The sequence below is a fragment of the Macaca nemestrina genome, chromosome 5 (genome assembly GCF_043159975.1).
Source record: "Macaca nemestrina isolate mMacNem1 chromosome 5, mMacNem.hap1, whole genome shotgun sequence".
NCBI lineage: Eukaryota > Metazoa > Chordata > Mammalia > Primates > Cercopithecidae > Macaca > Macaca nemestrina.
The window spans coordinates 150,475,205-150,497,867 of NC_092129.1; the positions used below are offsets into that span (position 1 = coordinate 150,475,205).

General features: G+C 39.1%; 1 protein-coding gene across 1 annotated transcript in view; it reads left to right on the plus strand.

Moving 5' to 3' along the window:
• TSBP1 (testis expressed basic protein 1) overlaps window positions 1-22,663 on the plus strand; it is an 80,217-nt gene that overhangs the window by 42,609 nt on the left and 14,945 nt on the right. Inside the window, exons 16-19 of the mRNA XM_071097224.1 lie at window positions 1,290-1,313; window positions 1,767-1,787; window positions 2,392-2,412; window positions 12,531-12,551. Of these exons, the coding sequence (XP_070953325.1) occupies window positions 1,290-1,313; window positions 1,767-1,787; window positions 2,392-2,412; window positions 12,531-12,551 (87 nt within the window). The remainder of the gene's footprint in view (window positions 1-1,289; window positions 1,314-1,766; window positions 1,788-2,391; window positions 2,413-12,530; window positions 12,552-22,663) is intronic.

Below are 22,663 nucleotides of genomic sequence, written 5' to 3' on the forward strand. Positions count from 1 at the left end.
ACTCAGTTGGTCTCTAGTGGAGCCCGAGCGTCTTTATCTGACCATATTGGGATACAAAGGGCTTGAGATACATCTTGGCCCCTTGCTGTCTCATTATCAAAACCTCTCTAGATTATTAATGATGTACTGGAAAGTTTTAAGACTACCAATTTACAATCCCCTGCAGGATTTCAAGCAGTTATCAGTCACTGCAAAAAGGGAAGAGATAAGTCAGAGCAGAGAAAAAAATTTTACAAAATTTCAAAGCCCATCAACAACAGACTATCTTACCAAACACCACATGTTCTCACTCATAGGTGGGAACTGAACAATGAGATTACTTGGACAGAGGAAGGGGAACATCACACTCTGGGGCCTATTGTGGGGAGGTGGAAGAGGGGAGGGATAGCATTAGGAGATATACCTAATGTAAATGATGAGTTAATGGGTGCAGCACACCAACATGGCACATGTATACATATGTAAGAAACCTGCACGTTGTGCACATGTACCCTAGAACTTAAAGTATAATTTAAAAAAGAGAGAGAGAGAGAGACAATCTTAAAAAGGGAAAAAAATGGTAGGAGAGAAAGGAGTAGATAAGAAGTTTCTATAACCCTTTTTCATTTGACCCTCCTGCTGAATCTGGTCTCTTTTTCCACACTTGAATTCCAAAACATCTAAGAAAATTTTGTATCATCTTTTAGAGACTTTAGAGGATTTAAGCCTAAACTTTAAATAACAACTTTTAAAAATTATAGGGCATTTCCTCCATGTTTTGCTTTCACGTGACACATCATTCTCTCACCTTTTAAATAACTCTATGGAAAAAATCAAACTTACTATTTTATTAAAAAATAAAGAGCAGGGGAGAAAGTTTATCAGCAGATCAAAATGATATATTACAAGGGACTTAACAAATTGAAAGACAATTTGAGCAAAGGCGAAAGCAAAAGGAGATAATTTTCTCTGGTCTATTTACAAGCTGGATTCATTTCACCCGCTATCAGTAAGTCCATGTTTTCAGCACTGTAGGATTCTAGAATCTCTCCTTTCCCTGGTACGGCTGAGATTTCCGGGTTTGGGGTGCATACTACTTTAACCATTTACCTTCCCATCATCAACATTCCATGAAGTTACTGATGATTTTCTGAAAGTTCACATTGTGCTGATTCATATTAAAAGTAAATGAATACCAAAGGGAAAGTTTTCCCTATTGTTATAATGACCTAGCAAGAAGAAACTCTCTACATAGAAAGGAAAATATCATGGAGAAAAAACAGTTGCTAAGATACCTCTCTGTTTTTCAGTTGGTCCACCTTCAGCACCCTGCGGTAAGTTCAATTTCTTTTTCTACTGTTTTCTGTTGTTGTTCTTGTTGTTCCCTGCAAGGCTTAGAGACCTGTCTCTACCCTGCTCATTTCTAACTGTGTGTGCAGCTGCCTGACTCAAAGCTTCCAGTTTCCTCTGCCTTCTGCTCATCCAGCTTCTCCCTGAGAAGGAAGTTATATTTACATAGTTTCAAACATATATTTACTTTGTATCTCCTCTAGAACTATTTAAGTGCTTTAATTACATTATCTCATTTAATCCTCAGAATAATTCCACTAACCCCTTTGTAAGAGATAAGAAACTGAGCCAAATACTTATTCAAGAATACTTAGTCATAGAATCATAATTCGGACCCAGAACGGTGTCCAAGATTCTCCCCTACACAAATACACCTCCCTAGAGGGAACCTTGTTTCCTTCAAAGAAATCTTCACTGATATCTAATTTGGTTTTTAGGTCCACCCGTGGCACCCATAAGTAAGTATAACATCTCTTTTTCTTCTTTGGTTCTCTATGGTCCCCTTCATTTCACTTCTGTCAAAGTGATTTTAGTTTCCCATTCTTCTCTTGCTTCCTTATTACCCTGCTTGCCCTATAATTTTTTTAAAACACTAATTAAAAGCGGGAGTAAGCTAGCATTCATCAACAATAAACTGAACAATACTATGAAATAACAAGTAGGAGGAATTTTCAGGGGGGTGGAGAGAGAAAGAGAGATGAAATCCAAAATGATGTCTAAATGGAGAGAAACCTTCAGTGTTCTTTCAAACATTATAGTGCAAGGATCCAGTGGTCTTTTCCCAACACTATGTCCAAAGCTATTCAGGTCCAATAAATGAAGAGGGCCTTTAAGGAAACTCTACCTTTGATTTCATCATTACATCATCACTGTTAAATCTTACATCTAGTTTTGCATTATAAAACTAATCTAAAACCAAATGATCTATAGGGTGGTTTGGAATACCTCCTTCATTACTCACCCAAGTCCTCCCCTCACAGACTCCAGCAAAATATATTAGATAATACTATGTGTTTTCTATTTGAGAAAAATTAAGTGGATTTTTGTTTGCTTATTTTTCAGTAATTTCGCAGAGAACCGCAAGTAGGTACCTTTACCTCGCAGCTGGTCATATGTGGAGACTTATCTTAGATGTTTCTATTTCTAAATGCCTCATATTTCTCATATTCATTTGCTTCTACATAACCCAAAGTCTTCAAGATTAGGACTGCAAGTCAGCCTTTTTGATTCGTAATGTAGTATTTCCCATTATAAACTCAGCTTCCAAGGTAACACATATGAACAGTGACTCAATATTTAAACCAGATCAAGCACTGACAATGATGATATTTAATATAGAATTCATGAAACCACCTTTTACACTATGTCTTAGTTTTCCAAAATGCAAATCTGGTTCTCATATCTCAGTTACAAATGATTTAAGCAAACCCAACATCGCTTGGATTCCTCAACCTGAAATTATATCACATTAATATTAAAACCCAAAGTTCCTGTCAAGGTTAAACACGCAGATGCCAAAAGAGCCCAGGCAGGTCAGTAAATGAGCGAGATGAGGTGCATCCCCTGGGAACTGTGTAAAACTGGGAGGACACATACAGTCTGAAGAGGGTAGCTGTTGCCCTGCTCCAGCCAACCTCTTCATGCAAGAATTCACATCTAGAGTTGTCAAAGCATCTCACTTAATCCAGAGAATAGGTAAAATTTTCCAAGCTTTAAACATGACAGACATCTGGGTTACTCTAACAGATTGCAAACATACTTATATACTCCCCTCTAGTTTCATCTAAACACATTCTGGATATAGTTTTCATAATAACATTTTACTAATTTCAATAATGTTAGGACAAAGGCTTGGTATTTGAGAGAGGAGAATCGGAGCTATTCACACGGAAGTAGCCAGTGTCTCTCCAAAGTCCTCATCCACACATCCTTCTGAAGTCTGAGCAAAGAGGCTGATTGGCTAAGTATTCTCACTGCACAGATGAAAATACAGAGACAGTGGCTCCGACCCAGGGATGAGGCTGCAAAATCCATATGCCCATGTTTGGGCATAGACCCTATAATTGGGTACAGGGACCAAGGCCCACCTAAGGTCAGGAGAAGGGATTATTGGTCTCACAGCTAGAAATTACAAGCCAAAATCCAAATAGAATGCATAGTGTCCTTTTCAGAGAAGTCATCAGAGAGTATGGGCAGGAAAAAGATGTAAAAATCCAAGACCCAATAGATATATAGGGTCTTGGATCCTATATATCATCCTAGTAGAGAGGATGAAAAAAAGCATGCCAAAGTAACTAGGGATTATACCACCTGCTTTTTGGATAGCTAAGTGTTGGCTGGCCAATCCCATTACTGGGTATAGACTCAAAGGAATATAAACCATTCTATCATAAAGACACATGCATGGTTATGTTAAACACAGAACTATTCACAATAGCAAATACATGGAATCAACCTAAATGCCCATCAATGGTAGACTGAATAAAGAAAATGTGATACATATACACCATGGAATACTATGTAGCCAAAAAAAGAATGAGATCATGTCCTTTGCCGGAATATGGATGGAGCTAGAGGCCATTACCCTTAGCAAACTAACGCAGGAACAGAAAACCAGATACCGCATGTTCTTATTTATAAATGGGAGCTAAATGATGAGAACACATGGACACACAGAGGGGAAAAATAGACACGGGCCTGTCAGAGGGTGGAGGGTGGAAGCGGGAGAGGATCAGGAAAAAATAACTAGATTTAACATGTTGGTAGCAAAATAATCTGTACAACAAACCCCCACGACACAAGTTTACCTAAATAACAGACTTGCACAGGTAGTCATGAATTTAAAATGAACATTTAAAAAGTGTTACCTGGCAATATCTTTAAATGAAAAATATACAGCCAAGCTTAAGCATAAGAAAGGTGGGTAAGAATGATTTCCAAGGAGCAGAAATTGAATATAGGAACACATTGTAAGAAGCAGCTAAAGTTAAGCTCTTGATGGGAATGGTGAGGGGATGAAAAAATAGAGGTGGCAGCTTTGCCTCAGGAGCAAAGCTAGGGTTTCAACATCTGCTCCCAAATGACAGCAAAAGCCTCAAGATCCAACATGCGGAAAACTGAAATTAGGCCCCTCTGAGTAAAGCCAGTAGCAGAAAATATACTGCCTCCCCATGCAGAGAAGCCAAAATATCTTCACCCATCTGCCCCAAGCATGAAAACAGAGCCACCCACACAGGTCCAGAGTTAGATCTGTCCAGGGTGCAGAGCCCTGCTGGAGGTGTGCTACCCATGCAGTATGCATAATATTCCGAGTCAATACAACTGAGATCTGGTTCAGTGACAGTGTACCCAGGAAGATAGCCAAAAAGAAGAGATCCACAATCCAGGGTATTTATATCATAGAATATCCATGAAAGCTAGCCCCCAAGGAATAAGTAACCCCTAAAAGTTATGAAATCTATGAGAAAATCCAGCACCATGTGAGTGATACCTCACAAGCCCCCAACAAATTGGAGAATTCCAACCCAGAGAAATAGAACTAGAGCAATCTGAAGAAGACTAAAATAGGAAACCTAACAGTACTGAACAAGTCAAACACTAAAAGAAAAAAAAGAAAAAGTCTTCAAAGATATTAATACATTTAATAAATATATGTATTCAACAAATATATGTTGGCCTATATTCTAGGCCAGGCATTATCCTAAGCACTGGAAATATAGCCACGAGCAAGACAAAGTCCTTGCACTTAAGGAGTTTATATGTTGAGATAAAACAGGCAAATAATGGCAAGTAAACATACAGTAAATGTCAGGCAGATAAATTCATGTAGAAAAATAAGAAGAGTAACAGACTAAAGAAAGATGGTACAGAAGGGGGACTGTGCTTCAGGCAAAAGGAACAAGTACAACATGCACAGGCCTGCTATGGGGATGCAAAACAGCCAGCCAGGCTAGAAAGGAGGAGGCAGAGCAGGAGGTAGGGCCACAGTGACAAGAGCCAGATTATGTCGGGCCCTGCAGTCCTTAATCAAAATTGCAGATTTCATTCTAGGTATCATGAGAGGCAACTGAAGGGCTGGAACAGGGTAATGATAGGGTCTACTTTATAATTTTAAAAAGATCACTCTGTTATTGTGGAGGATTAACTGGGGTGAGAGTGAGGGCTCAAGAGAGGAAGCAGGAAGACCAGTTAAGAGGCCTGAAACTAAAGGTGAGCGTGGTAAGGAGAAGAGTGATCAGAGTATAAGTGAGAAGAAAGTCTTCAGATTTTATTTATTTTGGGGGCAAAGCCAACAGGGCCTGCTGTTCGACTGAATGTGATTTTAAGGGAAAAAGAAGACACCAAGGGTTACTCCTAGATTTGGGGTCTAAGTAACTTGACGAATGAGACTATTTGTTGATTTCAGTAGCATGGAAGAAGAGCAGATTTATAGCGTGCTATTGTGAGTTCAGCTTCGCATATGTTAGGTTCTAGATGCCTGGGACATTTAGGACTAATTAATTAGTCTGACCTTAGCGGGCTTCAAGCATGTTTTCTGGCAAGTATCTCCTCTCTGTCCCTTAATGATGTCTTAGAACCCATAGTTTTATCTTTTTTATCTTTGTAAATAACAGCTTTATTGAGATGACATTCACATATGACACAATTCACTCATTTAAAGTGTGGAATTCAGTGCTTTTTAGTATATTCACTAGGTTGTGCAACCATCACCAGAATCAATTTTAGAACATTCTCATCACCCCCCCAGAAAAACTCTGTTTAGCAATCACTTCCCACTGTCCCCCAACCCAAAACCCTCTCCACACCATGGCCCCAGGCAACAACTAATCTTCTTTCTGTCTCTATAGATTCAGCTGTTCTGGACATTTCATATAAATAGAATCAAACAGTAGGAGGTCTTTTGTGACTGGCTTCTTCCATTTAGCATAAGGTTTAACAGGTTCATCCCCATGGTAACATGCAGCAGTAATTCAGTTCTTTTTATGGCCAAATAATATTTCATTATATCTTTGGTTGGCCTTTTTTAGCTTTTCCTTTATTTACTTGTAGGAAATATTATGATAAATAGTATCAACTTGCTTTCTTTATTTTTATTTAAGTTTTAAGTTCAGGGGTACATGTGCAGTTTTGTTATATAGGTAAACTTGTGTCATGCGGGTTTGTTGTACAGATTATTTCATCATCCAGGTATTAAGCCTAGAATGCATTAGTTATTTTTCCTGACCATCTCCCTCCTCTCACCCTTCAGCCTTCAATAAGCCCCAGTGCCTGTTGTTTCCTTCTGTGTCCATGTGTTCTCATCATTTATCTCCCATTTGTAAGTGAGAACATGTGGTATTTGGTTTTTTCTTCCTGCATTAGTTTGCTAAGGATAACACCCTCCAGCTCCATCCATGTTCCTGCAAAGGACATGATCTTGTTCTTTTTTACGGCTGCATGGTATTATATTGTGTATATGTACATTTTCTTTATCCAGTCTATCGTTGATGGGCATTTTTTTTATTATTATACTTTAAGTTCTAGGGTATATGTGCACAACGTGCAAGTTTGTTACATATGTAAACATGTGCTATGTTGGTGTGCTGCACTCATTAACTCATCATTTACATTAGGTATATCTCCTAATGCAATCCCCTCCCCCTCCCCCCGCAATAGGCCCTGGTGTGTGATGTTCCCCTTCCTGTGCCCAAGTGATCTCATTGTTCAATTCCCACCTATGAGTGAGAACATGCGGTGTTTGATTTTCTGTTCTTGCAATATTTGCTGAGAATGATGGTTTCCAGCTGCATCCATGTCCCTACAAAGGACACAAACTCATCCTTTTTTATGGCTGCATAGTATTCCGTGGTGTATATGTGCCACATTTTCTTAATCCAGTCTGTCACTGATGGACATTTAGGTTGATTCCAAGTCTTTGCTATTGTGAATAGTGCCACAATAAACATACATGTGCATGTGTCTTTATAACAGCATGAATTATAATCCTTTGGGTATATCCCCAGTAATGGGATGGCTGGGTCAAATGGTATTTCTAGTTCTAGATCCTTGAGGAATCACCACATTGTTTTCCGCAATGGTTGAACTAGCATTTAGGTTGATTCCATGTCGTCGTTACTGTGAATAGTGCTGCAATAAACACACATGTGTTTCTTTATGATAGGACAATTTTTATTACTTTGGGCATATACCCCGTAATGGGATTGCTGGGTCGAATGGTAGTTCTGCTCTGGGGTCTTTGAGGAATTGCCACACTGTTTCCCACAATGGTTGAACTAATTTACGTTGCCACCAACAATGTAAAATTGTTCCTTTTTCTCCACAGCCTCCCAGTATCTGCTATTTTCTGACATTTTGATAATGGCCATTCTGCCTGGTGTGAGATGGTATCTCATTGTGTTTTGACTTGCATTTCTCTAATAATCAGTGATGTTGAGCTTTTCGGCATATGTTTGTTAGCTGCATGTATGTCTTCTTTTGAAAAGTGTCTATTCCCTTTTTTTGCCAACGTTTTAATGGGGTTGTTTTTGTCTTGTAAATTTGTTTAAGTTCCTTACAAGCGCTAGATATTAGACCTTTGCCAGATGTATAGTTTGCAAAAATTTTCTCCCATTCTGTAGGTTGCCTGTTTACTCTGTTGACAGTTTCTTTTGCTGGGCAGAAGCTCTTTAGTTCAATTAGATCCCATTTGTCAATTTTTGCTTTTGTTACAATTGCTTTTGTTGTCTTCATTATGAAATCTTTGCCCATTCCTATGTCCAGAATGATATTGCCTAGGTTTGTATAGCTTTGGATTTTACACTTAAATCTTTAAACCATCTTGAGTTAATTTTCATATGTGGTATAAAGAAGGAGTCCAGCTTCAATCTTCTGTATATGGCTGGCCAGTTACCCCAGCATCATTTGTTGAATAAGAAGCCCTTTCCCCATTGCTTGTTCTTTCCGGCTTTGCCAAAGATCAGATAGTTGTAGTTCATGTGGCCTAATTTCTGGGCTCTCTATTCTGTTGCATTGATCTATGTGTCTGTTTCCTACCAGTGTCATACTGTTTTGCTTAATGTAGCCTGGTAGCATACCATAATTTTCTAGTAATGATAAATTATTAAAAACACTCAGGCCAACCCCTCTTAAAACCCTCTCCTCTCCTAGTGGCCAGTCTCAGGCATACTGACTCAGAATAGGGAGGAGAAATGCAATGTGCTTCCCCTTCTTGCCCGCTCTCCCTGTTATAATTCCCACTGTGTTGAGGTTGAGAGAATGGATTTGGGGCATGCAATCTCCTTCCTCTGTCAGTTGCAGATTTTTTTCTCTGAGAACCTGAGACTGACTGTGCTTTGATGTTATCTAAGGCAGACGCCCAAATGTCTTGCAGAGATACATATTTGAGTTCTTTGGAGGAACCTACAAAAACTTGACCAAGTTCTGAGATTCCACTGCACAGTCCCTGATATGGCGGTACTGACTCTAGTCTTGCCTATTCCAGAGCCCCTCAGCTCCCTCTCCAGCAATATACTTCATAGCCTGTACTACAAAGATGCCCTTACCAAGTAGGTCACCCACCTGAGTGACATACTAGCAAGAAGGCTCAAGTCTGTGAAATGGGAAAGGTTCCTTTGTCCCCCTTGCAGTGCATGTGATGGGGAGTGGCTCTCTTCTTCAGTGCCCCACGGCTCAAACCTCTAGGGGAGCATGCAGATGGGCAGGCTGTGGGGCTCCGACCCCATGGCAGTGTCTGGGAGGGGAGCTTTTATATCTCCTGAAGCCCCAGTGTGCATGTGTTACAGGGTGCTCTTTTAGTTTTGCTCTTTTAATTTTGCCATCTAAAGGTGGCTTATGTTAACCAGCTCAATTAGACTCCCTTCCTTATCACAAGGACAGAGGGATTTCTGTATCCCAGGGTTGCCTTGGTGTACCGGAGGAATCAGATCACACATGGGCTTGGAGAATGCAAGATTTTATTGAGTAGAAGTAGCTCTCAGCAGATGGAGAAGCCAGAAGGGAGATGGTTTACCCCCGGAGTCCAGTTGCTCTGTCACCCGACTCCTCCAACCGCTCTGGAGAGATGCCCCATCATCCTGCTGGTGGATGGCCTGCCAGCGTCCTGGAGCCTTCTAGTATGCTCTTTCGCTGGCATGCTCTTGACGACCAATGGCTTGTGTCTTCTTCCATGGAACTGTTTCTCATGACATTCAGCTGCTTGTGTGTGTGCCCCCTAAGGTCTTGGGTTTTTACAGGCCCAGGATGGGGGTGTGGTGAGCTAGGGTGGTCTTGGGAAATGCAATATTTGGGCGCGAGAGCGGGAGTGCCTGTCCTCACCTAGGTCCGTGGAGGTGGAACCTCAGCCAGGGAGCCACCTTTCTCTACCCAGCACTTCCCCAATTCCTGTATTATTTAAAGAGACCAAGTTCTTCCCTTCCCAGCACTCCTGTGACCTGGATGTCTTTTGCACTGCCCACTGAACCCTCAGGAAGCTCAAGCATCCTTGCCACAGAACAAGGACACGCTGCACTGCTGTCTCTCTCCAATTTTCCATCTATTCAGATAGGCACAAAACAAATCAACAAATCTACTATTCAACCAGGAGATGGGTTGCCACACATCCTTTCTCACAGATATCCCCAATCACTGTTAGCAAATCTCAAAGTGCTTCCCATTTGCCTTCAGAAAAAGAAAGCACAATTCCTTCCTCCCCTACAACAGCATTCCTTTGTTAACTACTCACAACTCCAAAGACTCTTAAATCTCCTACCCTTTACAGTTGTTTGCTTATGTTGGCTTGGAAAAAGGGTGACATTTGAGATAGGAGAGCTAATTTGGCCATCACTGTCAAGGCCTGTGAACAGCACCTCTGCAGTGCACAGCCTCAGGAATCCTTTCCCTTTGAATTATGGAGTTGGCAATGCTGCAATCCCTCCTGAGGGCTTGTCTCACCCCAGTTTGCTGAGGAGGGGAATGGGAAGTTATAGCCTCCTTTTCCTCAGCTTTGTGATCCTACTTGTCAATTTGGGAATAACAAGAAAAGTCCCACTCGACATTCTGCCCCCCATCCAAGCATATACTCTGTATTCAAAAGCAATTAAATAATTGAGTCTGAAGATTCAGGGAGAGATTGGGTGGGAAATAAATTAGACAGTAATCAGCATATAGATAATATTTAAGAACACTGGACTAAATTAGATAACCAAAGATGTATGTAAAAATGAAGGGGTAAGGATTACAGTTTTAGAAGTTTAGAATAAGGGAAAAATCTAACTAAGCATATAGAAAAGGGGTGAACAGGGAGAAAGGAGAACAAGTAAAGGTGGGGTCTCAGAGAACTCAAGAGAAGATGTACTTCAATATGGAAAGAATGAACAACAGCATCAAAAACAGCCAAGCATTAAATTTTTGGAGTAAGAATTGATAATGATTTTTGCAAAGATATCTGAGGAAAATTTCCCTGACCATTTAAGGATTTTAGTGGCTTGAAGTTGCTATTTCCTTGATGTCTTGCTTTCACGTGACCCATCATTATCTCAATTTTTAAATAATTATATGGTGTATTAGTCCATTCTTAGGCTGCTATGAAGAAATATCTGAGACTGGGCAATTTATAAAGAAAAGAGGCTTAATTGACTCACAGTTCCACATGGCTGGGGAGACCTCAGGAAACTTACAATCATGGTGGAAGGCACCTCTTCACAGGGCAGCAGGAGAGAGAATGAGTGCAAGCAGGGGAAATGCCAGACACTTACAAAACCATCAGATTTCATGAGACTCACTCATTATCACAGGAACAGCATGAAGGAAACCACCCCGGTGATTCAATTACCTCTACCTGGTCCCGCCCCTGACATGTGGGGATTATGGGGATTACGATTCAAGGTGAGATTTGGGCGATGACACAGAGCCAACTCACATCATATGGAAAAAACAAAACTTTACTATTTAATTAAAAAATAAAGAGCAGAGGGGAAAGTTTCTCAGTAGTTTAAAATGCAGCATTATGAGGGAAATCACAAATTGAAAAACAATTTGAACAAGCAAGTAAAGTAAAAGATAATTTTCTCTCTTTTATTCACCAGCTGGATCCATTCCACTTGCCATCAGTAAGTCCATATTTTCACAACTGTAGGGTCCTAAAATCTCTCCTTTCCCTGTAAGTGTTAAGATTTCTGTGGTTGGGGTGCATACTTTTCTAACACTTTAACCTTTCCGTCATCAAAATTCCATGAAGTTATTAGTGATTTTTTGAAAGTTCACATTCTGCTGATTCATATTAAAAGTAAATGAATACCAAAGGGAAAGTTTTCCCTATTGTTTTAATGACCTACCAAGAAGAAACTCTCTACATAGAAAGGAAAATATCATGGAAGAAAAAATGGTTCCTAAGATACCTCTTTGTTTTTCAGCTGGTCCATCTTCAACACCAACACCCCGCCGTAAGTTCAGTTTCTTTTTCTACTGTTTTCTGTTGTTGTTCTTGTTCTATACAAAGCTTAGAGACCTATCTCTATACTACTCACTTCTTTTTTTTTTTTTTTTTTTTTTTTGAGATGGAATCTCCCTCTGTTGCCCAGGCTGGAGTGCAGTGGCATGATCTTCACTCACTTGCAAGCTCCACCCCTGGGGTTCATGCCATTCTCCTGCCTCAGCCTCCCGAGTAGCTGGGACTACAGGGGCCTGCCACCACGCCTGGCTAATTTTTTTGTATTTTTAGTAGAGTATTTTCGCCAGGATGGTCTCGATCTCCTGACCTCGGGATCCGCCCGCCTTGGCCTCCCAAAGTGCTAGGATTACAGGCGTGAGCCACCGCGCCCGGCCTACCCTGCTCATTTGCCTCTGTGTGCAGCTACCTGACTCAAAGCTCCAGTTTCCTCTGCCCTCTGCTTATCTAGTTTCTCTCTGAGAAGGAAGCTTCCATTTAGGTGATTTCAAACACATATTTACTTTGCACCTCCTATACAATTATGTAGGTGCTTTAATTACATTATCCCATTTAATCCTTAGAATCACTCCACTAACTGCTTTGTAAGAGATAAGAAACTGACCCAAATACTTACCCAAGAATGCATGGTCATAAAGAATTGGAGCTGTTAACAGAGAATGAGCCATTGTCACCCAGAGCTGTGTGACTACCAAGACTCTCCCCTACACAAATATCTCTCCCTAGAAGGAAACTTGTTCCTTTCAAACAAATCTTCACTGATATCTCATTGTTTTAGGTCAGCTGGCAGCACCTATAAGTAAGTACTATGTGTCTTTTTCTACTTGGTTCTCTTTGGTCCCCTTCACTTCACTTCCGTCAAAGTGATTTGCGGTTCCCATTCTTCCCTTGCTTCCTTATTACCCTACATGGTCTATATTACAGAGAATCTTCTTAAATACTAATTAAAAGAGGACTAAGCTAGGATTCATCAATAGTAAACTGAACAATATTATGAAATAACAGGTAGGCGGAATTATTGAGAGATGAAATCCATAATGAAGTTTAAATGGAGAGAGGCTTTCAGTGTTCTCTCAAACATTATAACGCTATTCAAAGAAAACAGAAAGATACAGCAGTCTTTACCTGAGACTAGACCCAAAGCTGTCAGGTCCAGTAAATGAAGAGGGCCTTTAAGGAAACCCTACCTTTGACTTTGTTACATCATCACTGCTTAATCTTACATCTAGTTTGGCATTGTAAAACTAATCTAAAACTAATCTATAGGGTGGTTTGGAATGCTTCCTTCTTTGCCCACACAAGTCCTCCCCTCACAGACTCCAACAAAATATGTTAGATAGTAGTATGTTTTTCCATTTAAGAAAAATTAAATGGATTTCTTTTTGCTTATTTTTTAGTAATCTCGCGGAGAACTGCAAGTAAGTTCTTTATTTTTCGGCTGGTCATATGTGAAGATTTATCTTATATGTTTCTAATTCTAAGTATCTAAAAGATTGAGACTCATCTAAATATCCAAAAGATTGAGACTCATATTTCTCATATTCATTTGCTTCTACATTACCCAAAGTCCTCCAGATTACGACTGCAAGACAACCTTTTTGATTCATAACTGTAATATTTCCCATTATTTTAGTTGTTTTGTTTTGAGACAGAGTCTCACCTGTCACCCAGGCTGGAGTGCAGTGGTACCATCTCAGCTCACTGCAACCTCCACCTGCTGGGTCCAAGTGATTCTCCTGCCTGAGCCTCCCAAGTGGCTGGCAATACAGGTGCAAGCCACCATGCCCCGCTAATTATTGCATTTTTAGTAGAGACAGGGTTTCCTCATTTGGCCAGGCTGTTCTCGAACTCCTGACCTCAAGTGATCTGCCCACCTCAGCATCCCAAAGTGCTGGGTTTACAGGTGTGAGCCACCACGCCCAGCTCCATTATTTTAGTTCTAAACTCAACCTCCAAGGTAACACATACCAACAGTGACTCAATATTTAAACCAGATCAAGCACTGACAATGATGATATTTAATACAAAATTCGTGAAACCGTCTTTCACACTATGTCCTAGTCTTCCAAAATGCAAATCTGGTTCGCATATCTCAGTTACAAATGATTTAAGCAAACTCAATACCAGCTGAGATTCCTCAGCCTCAAATTAAATCGCATTAATATTAAAACCCAAAGTTCCTGTCAAGGTTAAAAACACAGATACCAAAAGAGCCCAGGCAGGTCGGTAAATGAGCGAGATGAGGTGAGTCTCCTGGGAACTGTGTAAAACTGGGAGGACACACATAGTCTGAAGAAGGTAGCTGCTGCCCTGCTCCAGCCAACCTCTTCATGCAAGAATTCACATCTAGAGTTGTCAAAGCATCTCACTTAATCCAGAGAGTAGGTAAAATTTTCCAATTTTTAAACATGAAAGACATCTATGTTATTCTAACAGATTGCAAACATGCTTATATATCCTCCTCCAGTTCCTTCTAAATACACTCTAGATATAGTTTTCATAACAACATTTTACTAATCTCAATAATGTTAGGACAAAGACATTGGTATTTGAGTGAAGAGATTTGGAACTGTCAGCAAAGAATTATTAGTGAGTGTTTCTCCAAAATCCCCATCCACACACCTTTCTGAAGCCTGAGCAAACAGGCTGATCAGCCAAGTATTCTCACTGCACAGATGAAAACACATACTCAGTGGTTGAGACCCAGGAATGAAGCTGGAAATTCCAGATGTCTATGTTTGCACATGGGCCCTATAATTGGGAACAGAGACCAAGGCCCACCAAAGTTCAGGAGAAGGGATTACTGGTCTCACAGCTAGAAATTACAAGCCAGAATCCAAATTAAACGCATAGTGTCCTTTTCAGAGGAGTCATCAAAGAGGATGGGCAGGGAAATAATGTAAAAATCCAAGACCCAAGGGGTAGGGAGAAAGAAAAAAGGAATGCCAAAGTAACTAAGGGTTATAACACCTCTTTTGGGGCTGGCTAAGTCTTGGCTAGAAATATTTTTAAATGAAAAATACACAGCCATACCTACGCATAAAGAAGGAGGGTAAGAGTGATGTCCAAGGAGCAGAAATTGAATATAGGAACACATATAAAGAAAGGAAAGCTAAAGTTAAGCTCTTGGGAGGAATGGCGAGGGGATGAGGAAACAGAGGTAGCAGCTCAGGAGCAAAGGGAGGGTTTCAACACCTGCTCCAGGATGGAGGACAAAGCCTCAAGACACAACATGTAGAAAACTGGAATTATATCACTTGGAGTAAAGCCAGGAGCAGAAAGTACACTACCTCCCCATGAAGAGAAGTCAAAATACCCCAAGCATGAAAACAGAGCCACCCACACAGGTCCAGAGTTAGATCTGTCCAGGGTGCAGAGCCCTGCTGGAGGTGTGCTACCCATGCAGTGTGCATAATATTCCGAGTCAATACAACTGAGATCTGGTTCAGTGACAGTGTACCCAGGAAGTTAGGATGATAGTCAACAAGAAGAGATCCACAATCCAGGATATTTATATCATAGAATATCCATGAAAGCTAGCCCCCAAGGAATAAGTAACCACTAAAAGTTATGAAATCTATGAGGAAATCCAGCACCATGTGAGTGATACCTCACAAGCCCCCAACAAATTGGAGAATTCCAACCCAGAGAAATAGAACTAGAGCAATCTGAAGAAGACTAAAATAAGAAACCTAACAGCATTGAACAAGTCAAACACTAAAAGAAAAAAAAGAAAAAGTCTTCAAAGATATTAATGCATTTAATAAATATATGTATTCAACAAATATATATTGGCCTATTCTAGGCCAGGCATTATCCTAAGCACTGGAAATATGGCCATGAGCAAGACAAAGTCCTTGCATTTAAGGGGTTTATATGTTGAGATAAAACAGGCAAATAACGGCAAGTAAACATACAGTAAATGTCAGGCAGATAAATTCATGTAGAAAAATAAGAAGAGTAACAGACTAAAGAAAGATGGTACAGAAGGGGGACTGTGCTTCAGGCAAAAGGAACAAGTACAACATGCACAGGCCTGCTATGGGGATGCAAAACAGCCAGCCAGGCTAGAAAGAAGGAGGCAGCAGGAGGTAGGGCCAGAGTGACAAGAGCCAGATTATGTCAGGCCCTGCAGTCCTTAATCAAAATTGCAGATTTCATTCTAGGTATCATGAGAAGCAACTGAAGGGCTGGAACAGGGTAATGATAGGGTCTACTTTATAATGTTAAAAGATCACTCTGTTATTGTGGAGGATTAACTGGGGTGAGAGTGAGGGCTCAAGAGAGGAAGCAGGAAGACCAGTTAAGAGGCCTGAAACTAAAGGTGAGTGTGGCAAGGAGAAAAAGTGACCAGAGTGGAAGTGGGAAGAAAGTCTTCAGATTTTATTTATTTGGCGGGAAAAGGAAACAGGGCCTGCTGTTCAACTGAATGTGATTTTAAGGGAAAAAGAAGACACCAAGGGTTACTCCTAGATTTGGGGTCTAAGTAACTTGACGAATGAGACTATTTATTGATTTCGGTAGTGTGGAAGAAGAGCAGATTTATAGCATGCTATTGTGAGTTCAGTTTTGCATATGTTAGGTTCTAGATGCCTGGGACATTTAGGACTAATACCTTAGCAGGCTTCAAGCATGTTCTCTGCTATATATCTCCTTCCTGTCACTTAGTGATGTCTTAGAACCCATAATTTTCTAGTTATGCTAAATTATTTAAAATGCTCAAGTCACCCCCTTTAAAACCCTTTCCTCTCCTAATGGCCAGTCTCAGGCACACTGACTCAGAATAGGGAGGAGAAATACAACGTTCTTCCCCTTCCTGCCCACTCTCCTTGTTGCTATAATTCCCACTGTTCTTATAATTACCGCTGTTGAGGCTGAGAGGATGGATTTGGGGCATGCAATCTCCTTCCTCTATTAGTTGTAGGTTCTTTCCTCTGAGAACCTGAGACTGACTGTCCTTTGATGTCATCTAGAGCAGACACCCAAATGTCTTGCAGAATACATATTTGAGTTCTTTGGAGGAACCTATAAGAGCTCAACCAGCTCTGAGGTTCCACTGCACAGTCCCTGATGTGGGAGTACTGACTCTAGTCTTGCCTATTCCAGAGCCCCTCAGCTCCCTCTCCAGCAATATACTTCATAGCCCGTACTGCAGAGATGCCCTTACCATTTAGGCCACCCACTTGAGTGACATACTAGCAAGAAGACTCAAGCCGGGATGTATTTTGCACTGCCCAGTGAACCCTCAGGAAGCTCAAGCATCCTTGTCACAGAACAAGGACACTCTGCACTACTGTCTCTCTCCAATTTTATTTTCCTTCTATTCAGATAGGCACAAAACAAATCAACAAATCCACTATTTCACCAGGAGATGGGTTGCCACACATCCTTTCTCACAGATATCCCCAATCACTGTTAGCAAATCTCAAAGTGCTTCCCATTTGCCTTCAGAAAAAGAAAGCACAATTCCTTCCTCCCCTACAACAGCATTCCTTTGTTAACTACTCACAACTCCAAAGACTCTTAAATCTCCTACCCTTTACAGTTGTTTGCTTACGTTGGCTTGGAAAAAGGGTGACACTTGAGATAGGAGAGCTAATTTGGCCATCATCTGTCAAGGCCGGCGAGCAGCACTTCTGCAGTGCACAGCCTCAGGAATCCTTTCCCTTTGAATTATGAAGTTGGCAATGCTGCAATCCCTCCTGAGGGCTTGTCTCACCCCAGTTTGCTGAGGAGGGGAATGGGAAGTTATAGCCTCTTCTTCCTCAGCTTTGTGATCCTACTTGTCAATTTGGGGGTAACAAGAAAAATCCCACTAAACATTCTGTTCCCCATCCAAGCATATACTCCATATTAAAAGGCAATTAAACATTTGAGTCTGAAGATTTAGGGAGAGATTGGGTGGGAAATAAATTAGACAGTAATCAGCATATAGATAACATTTAAGACCATTGGACTAAATTAGATAACCAAAGGTATATGTGAAAATGAAGGGGTAAGGATTAATCAGTTTTAGAAGTTTAGAATAAGAGAAAAATCTAACTGAGCATATAGAGAAGTTGTGAGCAGGGAGATAGAAGGAGAACCAGCAAAGGAGGGGGAGTCTCACGGCACTCAAGAGAAGATAGTATTTCAATATGGAAAGAATGAACAGTATCAAAAACAGCTAAGCAATAAATTTTTGGAGTAAGAACTGATAAGGAATTTTGCAAAATGAATGTCTTGAGTAACCTTGATAACATAGGAGGGAAGAAATGCCTAAATGGAGGAGGTGAAGGAGATAGTAAAATTTTAAACGGTAAGGCAGCTGATAGGGCATATGGCAGCTAGTATAGCATGAAAAGGCCACGAAAGGCTGGAGTTCTGATAGGTTGTGGCTTACCTATTGGGGGATAAAAGAAAGACTATCCTTTCTAAAAAGATAAAAAAAGAAATGTGTATATATATTATATATATATAAAATATATATGTATTTGAGAGATAGCTTGAAGAAAGAACAGGCAGATTTAAAAAAGAACCAAGCTGAAATCTTGAAAATAAAAAAGCTATTAAAATTGAAACAATTGTTAGATAATATATAAATACTAATATAACTATATGTAAATAATATTTAAATATTATTAATCACAGTTTTAAAAAGTAAACTGGAAAACAGAACTAAAGAAATCTCAGTTCGAAATAGTACATGGAAGATATTGAAAATCTCAGTTCAAAATAGTACACAGAAGATATTAAAAATATGAAAAAAGAAGAGGTGTAAATAGAATACAGTCAAGTGTAATAGGAATTTGATAAGAGAGAATTAAAAGAATAAATGTCAGGTAATATTTTTAAACATAATAATTAATAATATTCCAGAAGACAAGAGACATCAGTCCTCAAATCAAAATGGTCCACTGAAAGCTGAAATTAGATAACTGTAAAACACACAGACAGATACACACACACACACACACACACACACACTTATATGTGCCAAAACTCAATGTAATAAACTGACAAACAGACATTAAAAAGCAAATCATAAAGACAACCAGAGAAGCAGATCACCTGCAAAAAATCATGTTAACACTAGACACCTCATTAGTAATAATATGTGCCAGAATATAACAGAATAAGAATGAGATCCAAATAAGAATGAGACCCTATCGTTTGCAACAACCTGGATGGAAATGAAGGTCATTATGTTAAGTGAAATAAGCCAGGCATAGAAAGACAAACTTCACATGTCCATACTCATCTGTGGGAACTAAAAATTAAAACACTGAACTCATGGAGATAGACAGTAGAATGATAGTTACCAGAGTCTGGGGAGGGTAGTCAGGAAAGAGGAAAATTGAGAATGGTTAATAGGTACAAAAATAGTTAGAGAATGGATAAGATCTAATATTTGATAGCACAACAGGGTGACTATAGTCAAAAGAAATTTATTGTACATTTTAAAACAACTAAAAGAATATAATTGCAATGTTTGTAACACAAAGAAATGATAAATGCTTAAGGCGATATTCAATTAACCCTGATGTGATTACTACAAATTATTACACATTGTATGAGTGTACCAAAATATTTCATGTACCTACTTGCACCTACTATGTACCCATACAAATTAAAAATTAAATTTTTTTAAAAATAATACAACACAACAATATCATCAGAAAACTGAAGGAAAATTACTATAAACCTATATGATAATAGTCAGCCAAATTATCATTTATGAGTGAGAATGAAATGAAGTCATTTTCATATATTCAAGAGCATAGAAACTCATTAAACACAGGTCCCCAATGAAAGAATTATCAAAGGGACATACTTCAGGGAGTTTACTTTTGAGTAAAAACTCAAAAAGAAGTTAGAACCAAGAAACATATGTAAGAAAACAAATCAACAAAACATGATAGTAAATCTAAAATGTTGACTATAAAGAAGAAAAAGAGAAGGAAGAGAAGGAGAAGGAAAAGAAGCAGAAAGAGGCTGAGCACAGTGGCTCACGCCTACAAGCCCTGCACTTTGGGAGGCCAAGGCAGGTGGATTGCTTGAGCACAGGAGTTGGAGACCAAGCTGGGCACCATGGCGAAATCCTGTCTCTACAAAAAATACAAACATCAGCTGAGTGCATGCCTGTAGTCCCAGCTACTCAGTAGGCTGAGGTGGGAGGATTGCTCAAGCCTGGGAGGTCAAAGCGGCAGTGAGCCGTGATCGTGCCACTGCACTCCAGTCTAGGAGCAAGACTCTGTCTGAAAAAAAAAAAAAAAAAATGCAGGAAGAAAAGAAGGGGAAGTAGAGAGTGAAGGAGAAATATATTAGTGTGCTTTAAAATGAGTAGACCTAAAGCATTAGAAAAAAAACCTTAGAGACAAGGCTAGTGATTATGAACTAAGATTATTTGACAAAAGGTCAGATGTACTGATTAACTTTTCATCTTATTAAATATATACATTTGAATAGGGCAAAAATAAAAGACAACTATTAATATAATAGAAATGTGACATACACCTTCTGAACCCATAGGGAAAATAAAACTAAGAAAGAACACTATATTAATCCACAAGAAAGCAAGAAAAAAGAAAAAGAGAAAGCAAATAAAAAGCAAATTTTTTTTAAATGAGGGTCAAAAAAGTCTAAATATGTCACTTAACACAATATTATACAATAGTAGATTAAACTCACAGATTAAAAGCTAGAAACTCTCAGATGTAATTAAAAGAGTTAAACTTTTTTAATTATTTTATTTTCCTGTAAAAAAAAAATAAGAAAAATAGCTAAACTCTATTAAGAAATATACCTAAAATAAGGTGACACACAGAAAAATTTAATGAAGGAATTTTAAAACATACCAGGCAATTGGCCGGGTGCAGTGGCTCACACCTGTAATTCCAGCACTTTGGGAGACCAATGCAGGTAGATCACTTGAGGTCAGAAGTTCAAGACCAGCCTGGCCAACATGGTGAAACCCCTCTCTACTAAAAATACAAAATTAGCCAGGCGTGGTGGCACATGCGTGTCATCCCAGCTACTTGGGAGGCTGAAGCCGAAGAGTCACTTGAACCTAGGAGGCAGAGGTTGCGGTGAGCTGAGATTGCACCATTGCACTCTAGCCTGAGTGACAAGAGCGAAATTCTGTCTCAAAAAAAAAAAAAGGCAATTAACAACAAAACAAAACTTGATATAATTGTGCAAATATCAGATAAAATATAAGTGAAAGCTGTGAGCTTATCGCATAGCTTTCTAAATACATAAAACAAAAACTGACAAAATAACAAAGATACCTGTAACTAAAGAAAGATATTTCAATAACATTTCTCTCATAAAATAAATAAAAAAACAGACAAAAATTAGTAAGGCTAGAGAGGCTTTGACATTTTAGAAAGCTTTATCTAGTAATGTACACTGAACATTCCACCAAGCAAGCATAGATGGAAAAGTTATTAACTTGACCACCAATTCCATCAACTAGAGCAAGCCTCAACTAATTTCAAAGTACACTTCAACATAACAGAAATCACATTTTCTGAGCGCAAGGCAACAAAAGAGAAATAAATAACAAAAAATATTAACATATACATATTTAGAAACAAAAAAGCATACATCCAAGTAATCCACAGGTTACAAACAAAATTGTGAGAGAAATTACCAAATATAGAGAAATAAGTGAATATAAAATCATTACTTAAAGCACTTAGGATATAGCCAAAATATCATTTAGAGAGAAATTATTAGGGTAAATGGTTTTAATAGAAACTATTCATTAATAAAGATAGATGAACTAAACATGAGCTCAAGATGATTGAGAAAAATCTCAAAAGTAGGAAACAATAATAAAAAGTCCTACTTTTATTAGGCAAAAATTAATGAAATTAAAAGTATTTAAAAATAATCAACAAAACAATTTTGATTTTTTGAAACAAAATTAAATAAAGAAAAGAAAAAGCACTAACAATACAAGGAACAAAATAGAAATGTAGGGAGACAGCAAAATTTCCTCAAAATCATAAGAAAAAGCACTAAAAAAATGCAAATACTACAAAATGAACACTTTGTTAGCCTAGCCAAATCATCCATTTTGCCTGAGCATTTGACACTACTCATGACAGTCAGAAAAACCTTGTATCATGAGATAAACTGAAGATGGCAGCAGGTGAAAAAAGAAGGAAAGAAAACCAGAAGGAAGGCAGAGAGAGAAGGAGGGAGAGGAGGAGGGAGGGACAGACAACAAGCCTTATATGTTCTTAAATTTAATAATAGCTCCATTTAGCACTGGAACCTAAAATAAAGGCTTAAGTTCATATGCTTTACATTGCTGGCTTCCTAATGGAAACAATTTTAGTGCTGAGTTTTACAATATTGATACATATAAATCTAAGTAACCAAACCCAGGTTTGACTACTTGCGGCTGAAAAGCCAGACATGAGAGACAAGGGTTGTTGGGATGAAAAGCAGATTGAATTGGAAAGTCAGCAAACGGAGAAGATGGAGAACCAGCATTCTAAAGTACGATCCTTCTAATGTCTTTCAGGCTGGCTGGAGGGTTTCTATGGGAGGCGGGATATAGGGAAACTATGCGCAGGAGTTAGAATCAAGAGATGACTGAGGAACACAGAGATCTGAGTGCCAGCAAGAGTCACAGGAGGTTGGGAATGTCTTTGTCCTTAGTCAGGTCACAATGCTCCCATAAATCTTTAGCAAAACATAATTAATGTTTACATAATTCCCCCTTAGTCGCACAGTTAGTTTCAAAAATTACATGATTGCTGTTTCTGCATTTTATCTCAGTGTTCTAAAATTGTCCCAGCCTACATGCAGGAATGGGTAAAGGTCCCTTAAACAAAAAAAGAGTTCATGTTAGTTATTTTGCTGTTTCACTGTCATACAAATGTGTTGTGACCCTTGCCAATATATAATCATGATGGA